Source organism: Zonotrichia leucophrys, chromosome 1A (assembly GCF_028769735.1).
Source record: "Zonotrichia leucophrys gambelii isolate GWCS_2022_RI chromosome 1A, RI_Zleu_2.0, whole genome shotgun sequence".
NCBI classification, from domain to species: Eukaryota; Metazoa; Chordata; class Aves; order Passeriformes; family Passerellidae; genus Zonotrichia; species Zonotrichia leucophrys.
Window position 1 is genome coordinate 72,325,690 of NC_088170.1, and position 14,956 is coordinate 72,340,645.

The 14,956-nt window shown below is 52.7% G+C and overlaps 1 protein-coding gene across 3 annotated transcripts in view; it reads left to right on the forward strand.

The window, feature by feature from the left end:
• SHANK3 (SH3 and multiple ankyrin repeat domains 3) overlaps positions 1-14,956 on the forward strand; it is a 179,682-nt gene that overhangs the window by 128,104 nt on the left and 36,622 nt on the right. For all 3 annotated transcript variants that reach the window (XM_064703124.1, XM_064703126.1, XM_064703125.1), the window contains exons 18-19: positions 4,105-4,240; positions 12,043-12,123. In XM_064703124.1, coding sequence (XP_064559194.1) covers positions 4,105-4,240; positions 12,043-12,123 — 217 coding nt within the window. The remainder of the gene's footprint in view (positions 1-4,104; positions 4,241-12,042; positions 12,124-14,956) is intronic.

Sequence of the window (14,956 nt, forward strand, 5' to 3'; positions counted from 1 at the left end):
TGCGAGTTCCTTTTATCCATGGAATCCAATTTCCAGATGTTCCTCCTCTCTGCCTTTTCCATGGATAATTTCCCAGCTCCAGCCTCGCATATTCCCTGAACTTCCATTTGGGGCCAGTGTGACACCGGGAATATCCCAGCTCAGCACCCGGGAGAGGCTTCCCAAAATCCTGGAGCTGGTCCCATGTGCTTCTCCTCAGAATCCCGGGATCCCTGGGCTTGGAAAAGAATTCCAAAGGCACCGAGTCCAAGCTGAGCCTGATCCCCAGCCCAGAGCACTGAGTGGAATTCCAGGAATTCCCTGGACACCTGCAGGGATGGGCACTCCAAACCTCCCTTGGGCAGCCCCTGCCAAGGCCTGACCCCCTTTCCATGGGGAAATTCCTGCGGATTCCAAGCTTCCAGAAATCCTCCAGGTGTGGATCCAGAGGATCCAGGGTCCTCCAGGTGTGGATCAGGAGGTTCTGGAATTCTGCAGGTGTAGATCCAGAGGGATCCAGCACCCCGCAGGTCACAGAGCTTCCAGGAGTTTTCCAGGTGTGGATCCAGAGGGATCCAGCATCCCCACATGTGGACCAGGAGCTTCCAGAAGTTTTCCAGGTTTGGAGGATCTGGAATTCTCCAGGTGTGGATCAGGAGGATCCAGAGTCCTCCAGGTGTGGATCAAAAGGGTCTGGAATTCTCCAGGTGTGGATCCAGAGGGCTCTGGGCTCCTCCAGGTGGTGGAAGTGCCAGGAGCTCTCCAGACTGGGATCAGGAGGATCTGGAATTCTCCAGGTGTGGATCAGGAGGGATCCAGGGTCCTCACATTCCCTTTGGGAATTGGGTCACCCCTGGAGCTCTCCCGAGCTGCCCTTGGTGCCAATTCCAGCCCTGAATTCCCTTCGGGAATACGCTGGCAGGAATTCCTCCCAGAAAATCCGGAGCAGCCTTTGGAACAGCCACAGTTCAGGCTGAAAATCAGGAAAATTCCTCCTGGAGGGAATCAAATCCCAGTGGATTTGGAGGACCCGGATCCAGGGTGGCCCTGGAAGAGCTGGGAATTCTGGGATTTGATCTCCGAGGGTTTTCCAACCTCCAACAGTTCCATGATCCCATGAACCACATTCCGGGAATGGCTCCATGAGGAAATTCCCGGTGCCACTCTGGGGAACTGCCAAGATCCAACCTCTCCGGCAGTGGGATTGGGAAAATCCCACCGGAATTCCAGAGGAAAATCCAGGATTTCCAGCCTTTTGTCTCCCCCCATCCTGGGAGGTTTTCAGTCCTGGAATTTTTGCCATGAGGAGCCTTGGAAGCGGAAAACTTTGACCACTTCCATGAGAATTCCATGATTCCTTGAGGATCCAGTTGGGAATTCCCAGGATTTGGGATGCAGACATGGCTGGAAAGCTGTGGATATTTCCAGGATTAAGGGACAGATTTTATTGTTATCCCAATGTTTTTAAAGGAAAAACTGGGATGAGGGATCCAGGTGGGATCCCAGCATCCCCTGGGGAGGTTTCGGTGGGATATTTGGGAATGTTGCTCCATGGAAAAGGTTGGGAAGCTTTGGAAGGAGCGGTGGTGGAGTCAAATCCTTGGGAATGTTCAAAAAACCTGGATTTGGGAATGTGGGTTAGCGGTGGTCTCTGAGGGCTTTTCCAATCTCTATAATTCCATGATTTTCTTCGGGAATGAGGAAAAATCCTGCTCTGGGCAGCGGTGGGAATGGGATGATCGCATCCCAACCATTCCATGATCCCAATGAACAAAATTCCAGAGTTTTTTTTAAGGACACGGAGCCCAAAAATACAGAAGGGTAGGGAAAAAATCCTCTGGGACAAAAAATTCCCCCTCTGGAATTGTGGGAATGAGGGAGCGCTGAAACATTCCCAGATCCTCTCCCTGCTGGAAAGGTCAGGAAGCAAAAAAAAGCAGGAAATGCGGATAATTCCGGCTCCGGAGCGTGGGAGGTTGATAAAAAGGATCCGAGGAAATATCAAAGGCCGGGATTTCGGATCATTGGGAATTTGGGAGCAACAGAAAAAAAAAAAAAAAAAAGAGAGGGAAGAGGCTGATCCAGCTCCAGTTTTTTAATGGAAATGCTCAAAATTTGGGATATTCTGGTGTGGGAAAAAAAAAAAAAAGCTGGAATGTTCCGCTCCGAGTTGGGAACGAATGCGGAGCTCGGATTTCTCCGGGAGGTGTCTCGGAACACGAAGTTTCCCAGTAACCAAGGAGAGAGGAATTCCTAAAAATATCCATTCCCAAATTACCGGGCTGGGAGAGCGGATCCCGGAGATCTGCGGGAAGGGGGGTCCGGGAATGCTGCTCAGCCCTGGAATTCCGGAGGCTCAGGATGAGCACTGGGCTCTCCCAGTTTTCCGGAGGGGAGGAATTGAGGGAAATCAAGGCAGGGAGGAATTGGGAGCACAGGGAATTCCAGGATTGAAATCCCAAGGAATTCCGTGGGGATGGAAGTCAGGCTCAGGTTATCCCGAGGGTTTTGCTGGAATTCCTTCAAATTCAGGTGGAAATAAATAGAATTAGGAGTCGGAGACAATTCCCAACAATTCCCTGGCTGGATCCAGGTGGGAATCAGGATCTGATCCCAGGGAAAAGGGACAGGATGAGAGGGAATGGCCTCAAGCTGAGCCAGGAATGAAATATTTGGGAAAAATTCTTAATGGAAAAGGTTGGTAAGGATGGGAATGGGCTGAGCGGGACAGTGGGAATCAACATTCCCAAGGGATTTCAAATCCATGGATCAGGATGGGAATGGCAGTGCTGGGAATGTTCCCGGTGGGATTTCCAGCCTCAGGGATTCCCAGATTCCAGGATTTCATTCCCAACCTGAGAAATGCTGATGGGAGAACCTTGGAAATTTCCCATTCCAGCAAACCCTGCGAGGCAGGGAATGGGGGTTCCAGGCTCGGGAATTCCCTTGGGAAAAGGGAATTCTCCCAGGAATTTCTGGATTTCTCATGGATTTTTTTTGGTTGGATGTGGTGGCAGATCCTGGAAGGACAAAATTCCTGAGCTCCCTGAAATTCCCACTTGGATCCCAGATGGAGGATGGATCCAGCAGGATTGGGATGGGAGCTGGGAATGATTCAGGAGGTGGGGAAAGGGGATGAGGATCCAGGAATTCCTGGCTCTGGAATGCGGGTGTGGAATTCCAGCAGTTTGGAAGGAGCTTGGTACACATGGAGAGAATTCCCTGGATTGCAGTGAATCCCATGGGAACTTGCCCATGGAATGGGGTCAGCTTGGAGAGGGGGAAAGATCCAAGCTGGGATCCTCGGGAGGATTTTGGGATCTGGAGAATCCTGGATAATCCCAAATTCTCCGGAATGGCAATCCCTGGATTTCTGCTCTTTCTTCTTGCTGAAGATTGATCCCAAAATTCCTGGAGTTCTTGCCAACACTCTGTCCTAATCCCATGGATCCATCCCGAGGGACAGCCCTGAGCCCATTCCGGCTTCTTTGCTCCGGGAAACTTTGGATTCCTGGGAATCATCGTGTGGAATCGTTGGTAGCTCCCAAATTTCCTGGAGCAAAGGAGCTGGAATGGGCTCGGGACCGTCCTTTGGGATGGATCCATGGGATAAACGCAGAGAGTTGGAAAGAACTCCTGGAATTTTGGAATCAACCTTCACCAGGAAGAAAGAGCAGAAATCCAGGGGTTGCCATTCCAGAGAATTTGGGATTATCCAGGATTCTCCAGATCCCAAAATCCTCCCGAGGATCCCGGCTTGGACCTTTCCCCCTCTCCAAGTTGACCCCATTCCATGGGCAAGTTCCCATGGGATTCACTGCAATCCATGGAATGGATTTTCCAGGGAATTCTCTCCATTCCAAACATTCCATGACCAGACGCTCCGAAAAAAAAAAACCTGGAAAAACCCCATTTTTTTGGGAATCTCCCAGCAGGAATTGCCCATTCCCCTCTCCTCCTTGCCATCACCAGGCAGCGAGACTCCCGACCACCGCAAAAAATACGGGAAAAAAAAAAAAAAAAAAAAGGAAAAACGGGATTTTTGCGGGCTACTTCAATATTTTTTTTTTTTTTCCAACTGGGAATTCTGATCCTTGTTTTTTTTTTTTTTTTTTGGGAATGCAGGTGAACGGAGTGAACGTGGTGAAGGTGGGGCACAAGCAGGTGGTGGCGCTGATCCGGCAGGGCGGGAATCACCTCCTGATGAAAGTCGTGTCCGTCAGCCGCAAGCCCGACACCGAGGAGGGATCCCGCAAAAAGGGTGAGCCGCCATTCCCGGGAATGTTGGGATGTGCCGGGTTTTTGGGATGCGCTGATTTTCGGGACGTGCCGGTTTTTGGAATGTTTCTATTTTTTTTTGGGATGCGCCTTTTTTTGGGGATGTGCCGGTTTTTGGGATGCGTCAACTTCAGGGTGCGCCGATTTCAGAATGTGCCAATTTTTGGAATGTGTTGATGTTTGAGATGTGCCATTTTTTGGGATGCAATGATTTTTGGGATGTGTCCATTTTTTAGGATGTGCCAGTTTTTGGGATATGCCCGTTTTTGGGATGCGCCAATTTCAGGATATGCTGGTTTTTGGGATGAGCCAATTTTTGGGATACGCCAATTTTTGGAATGTGCTGGTTTCTGGGATGTGCCGATTTTTGGGATGTGTTGGTTTCGGAATGCATTGGTTTTTGGGATGTGTCCATTTTTTGGAATGTCCCCTGTTTTGGGATGTGCTGATTTTGGGATACACCACTTTTGGGATGTGTGATTTTTGGGATGCCTTTTTCGGGAACGATGCTGTTTTTTGGATGTTCCTGTTTTGGATTTGATTTGGGATATCCTTGTTTTGGAATGTGCCATTTTTGGATAGCTGGTTTTTGGGATGCCAATTTTAGGATACGCCAGATTTTAGAATGTGCCAATTTGGGAGTGTTGAGTTTTGGATGTGTTTGTTGGGATCCAATGTTTTTGGGATATCTCCATTTTTTGGAATGTGCCATATTTTGGGATACCAATTTTTGGGATGCGCCATTTGGGATGTGCTGTTTTTTGGGATGCCTGATTTTTGGGATAGCAATTGTTGGGATGTGCTGATTTTCGGGACTGCTGAATTTTTGGGATGTATTGGTTTTCGGGATGCAATGTTTTTTGGGATCACCAGTTTTTGAATACCCTGTTTTGGGATTGCTTATTTTTAGGATACACCAGATTTTTGGGATGTGTGGTTTTGGGATGATGATTTTAGGATGGCTGGTTTTAGTGAATGTTTCCATTTTTTTGGGATGCCTTTTTGTTTTGGGATACGTGCATTTTTGGGATAGTGGTTTTTGGGATGCGTCAACTTCAGGATGCGCCGATTTGAAATTTCACAATTTTTTGGATGTTGATGTTTGGAATGACGATTTTTTGGGATGTGTCCATTTTTTTGGGATGTGCCTGGTTTTGGGATGCGCCAATTTCAGGATGCACCAACTTTTGGGATGTGTTGATATTTGAGATGTGCCATTTTTTGGGATGCAATGATTTTTGGGACGTGTCCCTTTTTGGGATGTGCCTGGTTTTGGGATGTGCTGATTTTGGGGATACTCCAGGTTTTGGAATGCGCCAATTTCAGGATATGCTGTTTTTTGGGATGAGCCAATTTTTGGGATACGTCAATTTTTGGAATGTGCCAATTTCGGGACGTGCTGATTTTTGGGATGTGTTGATGTTGGGATCCAATGGTTTTTGGGATATCTCCATTTTTTGGAATGTCCCAGTTTTCGGGATGTGCTGATTTTTGGGATACTCCAGCTTTTGGGATGTGCCAGTTTTCGGGATGTGCCAGGTTGTGGCATGTGTTGATGTTTGGGATGTGCCATCTTTTGGGATGTGCTGGTTTATGGAATTTCAGGGATTCTGGGGATTTGGGATGGGCTGGAGCGGCCCCAGCAAGGAGAGGGAATGGCAGGGGTGGAAAATTCCAGGTGGGAAGCACGAGTTTTTTGGGATGTGCTAATTTTTGGGATACACCAATTTCAGGATGTGCCAGTTTTTGGGATGTGTTGGCATTGGGATGCAATGATTTTTGGGATATGTCCATTTTTTGGGATGTGCCAGTTTTTGGGATGTCCCGATTTTTGGGATGTGCCAATTTCAGGATGCGCCGATTTTTTGGGATGTGTTGATGTTGGGATGTGCTGATTTTTGGGATGCGGCAATTTTTGGGATGTACTGGTTTTCGTGATGCAATTTTTTTTGGGATGCGCCAGCTTTTGGGATACACCTGGTTTTGGGATGCGTTAATTTCAGGATGCACCGATTTTTGGGATGTGTTGGTGTTGGGATGTGCTGATTTTTGGGACGTGATGATTTTTGGGATGCGCTGGTTTTTGGGATGTTTCCATTTTTTTAGGGATGTGCCATTTTTTGGGGATGTGCCGGTTTTTGGGATACACTGATTTTTGGGATGCGTTGGTTTTTGGGATGCGTCAATTTCAGGATGCGCCGATTTCCGAATGCACCAATTTTTTGAGATCCGTTGATGTTGAGATGTGACGATTTTTGGGATATGTCCATTTTTTGGGATGTGCCGGCTTTTGGGATACACCGATTTCAGGATGCACTGATTTGGGGATGCACCAATTTTTGGGATCTGTTGATGTTTGGCATGTACCAGTTTCTGGGATGTTTCCATTTTTGAGATGTGCCAATTTTGGGATGTGTAGATTTTTGGGATGTGCTGGTTTATGGAATGTGCTCGTTTTTGGCATGCATCATTATTTGGGATGTGCCCATTTTGGGATATGCCCATTTTTGAATGTGAAGGATTTTGGGATGTGCCCATTTTGGAATGCGCAATGTTTCGGGATGAGCTGTTTTTTGACATGTGCTGATTTCTGGGATGTTCCCATTTTGGGATGTTCCAACTTTTGGGATGTGAAGATTTTTGGGATTTGTCCATTTTTTGGGATGTGCCGATTTTTGGGATGTGTTTATTTTGGGATGTGCCCATTTGGGAATGTGAAGATTTTTGGGATGGTTTGATTTTTTTGGGATGTGCCCATTTTTGGGATGTGCTGGGTTTTGGGACACTTTGATATTTGGGATGCAAAACTTTTTGGGATTTGGTCATTTTTTGGGTTGTGCTGATTTTTGGTAAGAATTGATTTTTGGAATGCATAAATTTTTGGGATGAGCCCATTTTGGGATTTGCCCACATTGGGATGTGCCCATTTTTGTGGTGCATCATTTTTTTGGGATGTGCTGATTTTTGGGATGTGATGATTTATTGGGATGTATAATTTTTTGGGATGCATGGATTTTTGGGATGTGCCCATTTTTGTGGTGTGTCATTTTTTGGGATGTGGCCATTTTTTGGGATGCGCCCATTCTTTGGGATGTACTGGGTTTTAGGACACATTGATGTTTGGGATGCAAAAATTTTTGGGATTTGCTCATTTTGGCTGTGCTGATTTTTGGGATGTGATTGTTTTTGGGATGCGTTAATGTTTGGGATACAAAGATTTTTGGGATGTTCCCATTTTTGGGATGTGCTGATTTTTGGGATGTGCCCCTTTTTGGGGATGTTCCCATTTTTGGGACTTGTTGATTTTTAGGATGTGCCAGTTTCTGGGATGTGCTGATTTTTGGGAATGTGGGAGGTGGGCAGGGAAGATCAGGAAGGTCCCAACCACAGCTGTGGAGTTGTGGTGTTTTTTTGGGAATGGCTGAATTCCCAAGGTCTGGAATTCCTGGAGTTGTGGTGGTTTTTGGGAATGGCTTGAATTCCCAAGATCGGGAATTTCTGTAATTGTGGCAACGAAGAAGGAGAGTTTTGGGAACTCATGGATACAGGAAAGGAGGGATTTGGGGGATCCTGGGATGGGTTTTGGGAATCAGTTTTGATTCCCATGATCTGGAATTCCTGTAATTCCCATGCTCCAGGCTCCGGCTCCACCTGGGAATGGTTGGGATGGGAATCAACCCTGGGAATTGCTGGGAATGTTGTGGGGCAGGATGGTGATCCCAAAGGAACACCAGGAATTCCGGGATGGAGCCAGGGAGTTGCTGTGGCAGTTCCTGGGCATGGCTGGTCCTGGGGGATCCCAGAAAGTTCTGGGATTTCATTCCATGGGTTCTGGATTCCGGGAGCAGATCCAGGAGCTCGGGCAGAGCAGGGATTTGTCCGGAGGGACGAGAACTTTAGGAAAGAGCCATGAGGGGTTTGGGGGGATTGGGACTGGAATTCCAGGGAATGGGAGCAGGGGGGTGGATGGGAAAAGGGGAATAGGAAAAGGAGATGGAATCATGGGCTTGGGAGCAGGGGATGGAATTATGGAGATGGGAAAAGGGGATGGAATCAGGGGGATGGGAGTTTGGGAAACGATGGAATGGAGGGACAGGAGCAGGAGCAGGAAGATGGAAGCAGGGATGGAAACAGGAGATGGAAGAGGAAGGATGGGAGCAGGGGATGGGAGCAGGGAATGGAAACGGGATGGAAACTCAGGGAATGGAAGCAGGGGATGGGAGCAGAGAGATGAGACCAGGGGATGGAAGTGGAGGGATGAAAATTGGGAACGGGAATGGGAGCAGGGCAATGGGAACGTGAGGATGGAAATGGGTGGGCAGGAGGGACAGGAGCTGGGATGGGAGCAGGGAATGGAAACAGGATCGGAGCAGAGGGATGGGAGCAAGGACAGGAGCTGGGATGGGAGCAGGGAAAGAAAACGGGGGAAAGGAGCAGGGGATGGAAGTGGAGGGATGGGAGCTGGGATGGAAGCAGGGAATGGAAACACAGGACAGGAGCAGGGACAGGAGAGACAAAATCAGGAATGGCAGCAGGAATGGGAGCAGGGATAGAAGAGGGGTTGGAGCAGGGATGGGAGTAGGGAATGAAAATGGGGGGATAGGAGCAGGAGATGGGAACAGGGATGGAAGTGGAAGGACGGGAGCAGGGAATGGAAACAGGGAAGGGAAACAGGGAATGGAAACACAGAACAGGAGTAGGGGACAGAAGAGACAGGAGCAGGAATGGGAGAAGGGATGGAAGCAGAGGGATTGGAGCAGAGATGGGAGCAGGGAATGCAAATGGGGGGACAGGAGTAGGAGATGGGAGCAGGGGACAGGAGAGACAGGAGCAGGGATGGGAGTAGGAGATGGGAGCAGGGATAGAAGCAGAGGGATTGGAGCAGGGAATGAAAATGGGGGAAGGAGCAGGGGGTGGAAGTGGAGGGACAGGAGCAGGAATGGAAACAGGGAATGGAAACACAGGACAGGAGCAGGGACAGGAGAGAGGAGCAGGAATGGAAGCTGGGAAGGGAGGAGAGGGATGGGAGCAGGGGATGGAAATGGGGAAATGGGAGCAGGGGATGGAAATGGGATGGGAGCAGGAGACAGGAGCAAGGGATGGAAAGAGTGGGACCAGAGCTGGGATGGATGGAAACGGGAATGGAAGCAGGAATTGGAAACAGGGATGGGGGCAGGAGAGTTGGAGTAAAGAATGGAATCAGGGATGGGATCAGGAGGATGGGAGCAGGGAATGGAAACACAGGACAGGAACAGGGGACAGGAGAGACAAAATCAGGAATGGCAGCAGGAATGGGAGCAGGGATGGAAGAGAGGTTGGAGCAGGGGTGGAAGTAGGGAATGAAAATGGGGGAAAGGAGCAGGAGATGAGAACAGGGATGGAAGCGGAAGGACGGGAGCAGGGAATGGAAACAGGGAATGGAAACACAGGACAGGAGCAGGGACAGGAGAGAGGAGCAGGAATGGAAGCAGGGAAGGGAGGAGAGGGATGGGAGCAGGGAATGGAAATGGGGAAATGGGAGCAGGGAATGGGAGCAAGGAATGGAAATGGGATGGGAGCAGGAGACAGGAGCAGGGGATGGAAAGAGCAGGACCGGAGGGACAGGAGCAGGGATGGATGGAAACAGGAATGGAAGCAGGAATTGGAAACAGGGATGGGGGCAGGGGAGTTGGAGTAAAGAATGGAATCAGGGATGGGATCAGGGATGGAATCAGGAGGATGGGAGCAGGGAATGGAAACACAGGACAGGAGCAGGGACAGGAGAGACAAAATCAGGAATGGCAGCAGGAATGGGAGCAGGGATAGAAGAGGGGTTGGAGCAGGGATGGGAGTAGGGAATGAAAATGGGGGGACAGGAGTAGGAGATGGGAGCAGGGGACAGGAGAGACAGGAGCAGGGATGGGAGTAGGAGATGGGAGCAGGGATAGAAGCAGAGGGATTGGAGCAGGGAATGAAAATGGGGGAAGGAGCAGGGGGTGGAAGTGGAGGGACAGGAACAGGAATGGAAACAGGGAATGGAAACACAGGACAGGAGCAGGGACAGGAGAGAGGAGCAGGAATGGAAGCAGGGAAGGGAGGAGAGGGATGGGAGCAGGGAATGGAAATGGGGAGATGGGAGCAGGGGATGGAAATGGGATGGGAGCAGGAGACAGGAGCAGGGGATGGAAAGAGCAGGACCGGAGGGACAGGAGCAGGGATGGATGGAAACAGGAATGGAAGCAGGAATTGGAAACAGGGATGGGGGCAGGGGAGTTGGAGTAAAGAATGGAATCAGGGATGGAATCAGGAGGATGGGAGCAGGGGATGGGATCAGGGATGGGAGCAGGGGATGGGATCAGGGATGGGAGCAGGGATGGAATCAGGGGGATGGGTTCGGGGATAGAATCAGAAGGATTGGAGTAGGGGATGGGAGCAGGGATTAGAGTAGAGAATGGAATCAGGGATGGGATCAGGATGGAATCAGGGGGATGGGAGCAGGGATGGAATCAGAGGGATTGGAGTAGGGGATGGGAGCAGGGCTTAGAGTAGAGAACGGATTCAGGGAGTGGATTCGGGGGGATTGGAGTAGCGAGTGGAGCCGGGGGATGGGAGCAGGGCTGGAGCAGGGGGATGGGAGCAGGGAATGAGGGGGGCCGGGATCGGGGCCGCTCCCAGCGCAGCACGCGGGGCTCGGGGGAGGGAAGGGAGGGAAGAGGGAAGGGAGGGAAGGAGGGAGCGCTGCTGGCACGAGGAGCTCCAATTATCCTGTCACGGCACAAAGGCACGAGCCGTGGGAACGGCTGGCAGCCTCGGGAATTCAGCCGCGAATTCAGCCGGGAATAATCCTTCGGGAATTCAGCCGGGAATTCGGCGCTTGGGAGCCCCGGCGGGGCCGCTCGGGCCGCTGCAGCCGCTCCAGCCCGGGGTGAGCCGCTGCCCCTCGGCGCTTCCCCCTCTGCCCGGTGCCTTCCTCCTCCTCCTCCCGCTCCTCCTCATCCCCGCGGCCGCTTCTCCAAGGGATCCGGGGGCCCGGGGGGGGTCGTGCCGTGTCCCCCCCACCCCGGTGACAGCGCCTGTGTGGGCCCGGCTGGGGCTGAATCCGCCCCGCTGGATCCCTGCCGCAGGCACAGGGATCCTTGGAGCTGCCGTTGCCATGGCAATCCTGGAGCGTTATTCCAGCATTGTCAGCGAGGAGCAGCGAGGAGGAGGAGGAGGAGGAAGAGGAAGAGCTTTCCACTCATCCTCGCTGCTCCGGGAGCGGGGGGGGCGCTCAGGGAATGCGGGATCGGGAGCTTTCGGGATCATCCCGGGCCACGCGTCCTTGGGCCGCTCCCGGCCGGACGCCGGCGCTTCCATAGGGTCGGGATCCGCGGCCAGCAGCGGCAGCGGCAGCAGCAGGAGGAGGAGGAGGAGGAGGAGGAGGAGGAGGAAGAGGAGGGTGGGGTGGGCTGAGCGCTCCGGGGGCTGCGCCGAGGCGGGAAGAGGATCCCGAGCTCAGGCTGGACACATTCCCGCTGTCCCCGCAGCCCTGCCCGCATCCCCCGCCTGCCCGGGGCCATGGCTCGGGCTCCGCGCTGAGCGGGGGGGGGTGGCCCGCATTCCCGAGGGCCGCGGGCACATTCCCGGCGGGAATCATGAAGAAGTTCGCGTCCACGCGCAGCCTCAATAAGATCCTGCAGCAGTGCGACTCCTCGTCCCGCGAGTACGAGGAGATCCAGGCTGTGGAGAAGAAGTGGCACCTGCACCTGGCCACGCCGCGCAAATTCCGCGAGAAGCGGTGCAAGATGCCCTCTCTGTTCCTTGCAGCCCCGCCGCCGCCCAAGAGAGCGCCCAGCACCACCCTCACGCTGCGCTCCAAGTCCATGACGGCCGAGCTGGAGGAGCTGGGTAAGGCCGGCGCCGGGATGGGGGCCGGGATCCCCCGGGAGGCGCTGGGGGGGTGCTCGGGAGCCGCTTCCCAGCGGTTTTCCAGCGGTTTTCCGGCGGCTTTCCAGCGGTTTTCCAGCTGTTTGCATGTGCGCCGTGGGGGTGTGGGAGGCGCGGGGGGCGGGGGAGCCGGATCCCCGTCCCTGTCCGGGGGGATGTCCATTGGGATGTCCCTTGGGATGTCCATGGGGATGTCCATGGGGATGTCCATTGGGATGTCCAGGGGATGTCCATGGGGATGTCCATGGGATGTCCATGGGATGTCCATGGGGATGTCCATGGGATGTCCATGGGGATGTCCATGGGATGTCCATTGGGATGTCCATGGGATGTCCATTGGGATGTCCATGGGATGTCCATGGGGATGTCCATGGGGATGTCCATGGGGATGTCCAGAGGGATGTCCAGAGGGATGTCCAGGGGATGTCCATTGGGATGTCCCTTGGGATGTCCATGGGGATGTCCAGGGGATGTCCATGGGGATGTCCATTGGGATGTCCATTGGGATGTCCATGGGGATGTCCAGGGGATGTCCATGGGATGTCCATGGGGATGTCCATGGGGATGTCCATGGGATGTCCATGGGATGTCCATGGGGATGTCCATGGGGATGTCCATGGGGATGTCCATGGGGATGTCCATGGGATGTCCAGGGGATGTCCATTGGGATGTCCATGGGGATGTCCAGGGGATGTCCATGGGGATGTCCAGGGGGATGTCCAGGGGATGTCCATGGGGATGTCCATGGGGATGTCCAGCGCTCCGGGGACGCATCCCGGTGGAGGTGGGCGTGGGAAGGATGTTGGGAGTCTCCAGGTGGGTGTGGAGGGGTTGGTGTGCCCTGGCCTTGGGCATCCTGCTCCTTCCCTGATCCTTTCCCTGCTCCATTCCCTGATCAATCTCTGCTCCTTTCCCTGATCCTTTCCCTGATCAGTTCCTGCTCCATTCCCTGATCAATTTCTGATCTGTTCCCAGCTCCTCTCCCTGTTCCTTCCCTGCTCCATTCCCTGTTCCATTCCCTAATCCATTCCCTGCTCCTTTCCCTGCTCCTGCTTCTTTTCCTGCTCCTCTCCCTGTTCCTCCTACTCCTCTTCCTGATCCTCATCCTCTGCCTGCTCCTCTCTCCCTGCTCCTGCTCCTTTTCCTGATCCTCTCTCTTCTCCTGTTCCTTTCCCTGCTCCATTCCCGGTTTAATTCCCTGATCCATTCCCAGCTTCTCTCCCTGCTCATTTCCATACTCCTTCCATTCCCTGCTCCATTCCCAGTTTCATTCCCTGCTCCTTTCCCTGTTCCATTCCCTGATCAATTGCTGATCCATTCCCAGCTCCTTTTCTTTGCCCCTTCCATTCCCTGCTCCAGTCCCAGTTCCTTTCTCTTCTCTTTTCCCAGCTCCCTTCCCTGCTCCATTCCCTGCTCTTTTTCCTGCTCCTCTCCCTGTTCCTCCTACTCCTCTTCCTGATCCTCATCCTCTGCCTGCTCCTCTCCCTGCTCCTGCTCCTTTTCCTGATCCTCTCTCCTCTCCTGCTCCTTTTCCTGCTCCGTTCTCTGCTCCATTCCCCGATCAATTTCCTGCTCCTTTCCCAGATCAATTCCTTGATCTATTCCCTGCTTTGCTCCCAGCTCCTTTCCCTGCTCCATTCCCTGATCAATTCCTGATCCATTCCCAGCTCCTCTCCCTGCATCTTTCCGTGCTGCTTCCATTCCCTGCTCCATTCCCAGTTTAATTCCCTGCTTCATTCCCAGCTCCTTTCCCTGCTCTTTCCCCAGCTCCTTTCCCTGCTCTTTCCCCAGCTCCTTTCCCTGCTCCATTCCCTGATCAATTCCTGATCCATTTCCAGCTCCTCTCCCTGCTCGTTTCTGTGCTCCTTCCATTCCCTGTTCCAGTCCCTGTTCCATTCCCTAATCCTTTCCCTACTCCTGATCCTTTTCCTGCTCTTCTCCCTGTTCCTTACCCTGCTCCTTCTCCTCCTGCTCCTCTCCCTAATTCTGATCCTCTCTCTGTTCCTCTTCTTTTCCCTCCTCCTGCTCCTCTCCCTGCTCCTCTCCTCGCTTTCCTCACTCCTTTCCATGCTCCTCTCCCTGCTCCTGCTCTTCTTCCCAATACCCTCCCTGCCCTTCTCCCGCTCCATTCCCTGTTCCATTCCCTGCTCATGATCCTTTTCCTGCTCCTCTCCCTGTTCCTCCTGCTCCTTTTCCTGATCCTCATCCTCTGCCTGCTCCTCTCTCCCTGCTCCTGCTCCTTTCCCTCCTCCTGCTCCTTTTCCTGATCCTCTCTCTTCTCCTTTCCCTTCTCCCAGCTCCATTCCCACTTTCATTCCCAGCTCCTCTCCCTGCTCCTCTCCTTCCTCTCCCGTTTCCTCATCCCGCTCCTCTCCCTCCTTTCCCACACCCGGCAGTCCCAGGTTTTGATTTCCCATCTCCGGGCAGATCCCAAACCCTGCCAGGAGAGCTCCAGAATTCCAGGAGAGCTCCGTGAGAATTCCAGATGAGCTCTGGGAGAGCTCTGGAATTCTGGCAGAGCTCCATGTGAGCTCTGGGAGATTTCCAGGAGATCTCCAGGAGAATTCCAGGAGATCTCCAGGACTGCTCCGTCCCCCCCACCCCGCTGCCACTCCCACATTTCCTGCTGCTTTCCCATCCCGCTCCACATTCCCAGATTCCCTGAAATCCTCTCCACTCCCACCATTCAGAATTCCTTGTTTTTCCCAGCCCTTGCGGCCACCTGGGATGTCCCCAGGAGCCGATCCCGCTCCATCCCTTCCCTTTTCCTGGATCCGCTGGCACTTTGTCCCTG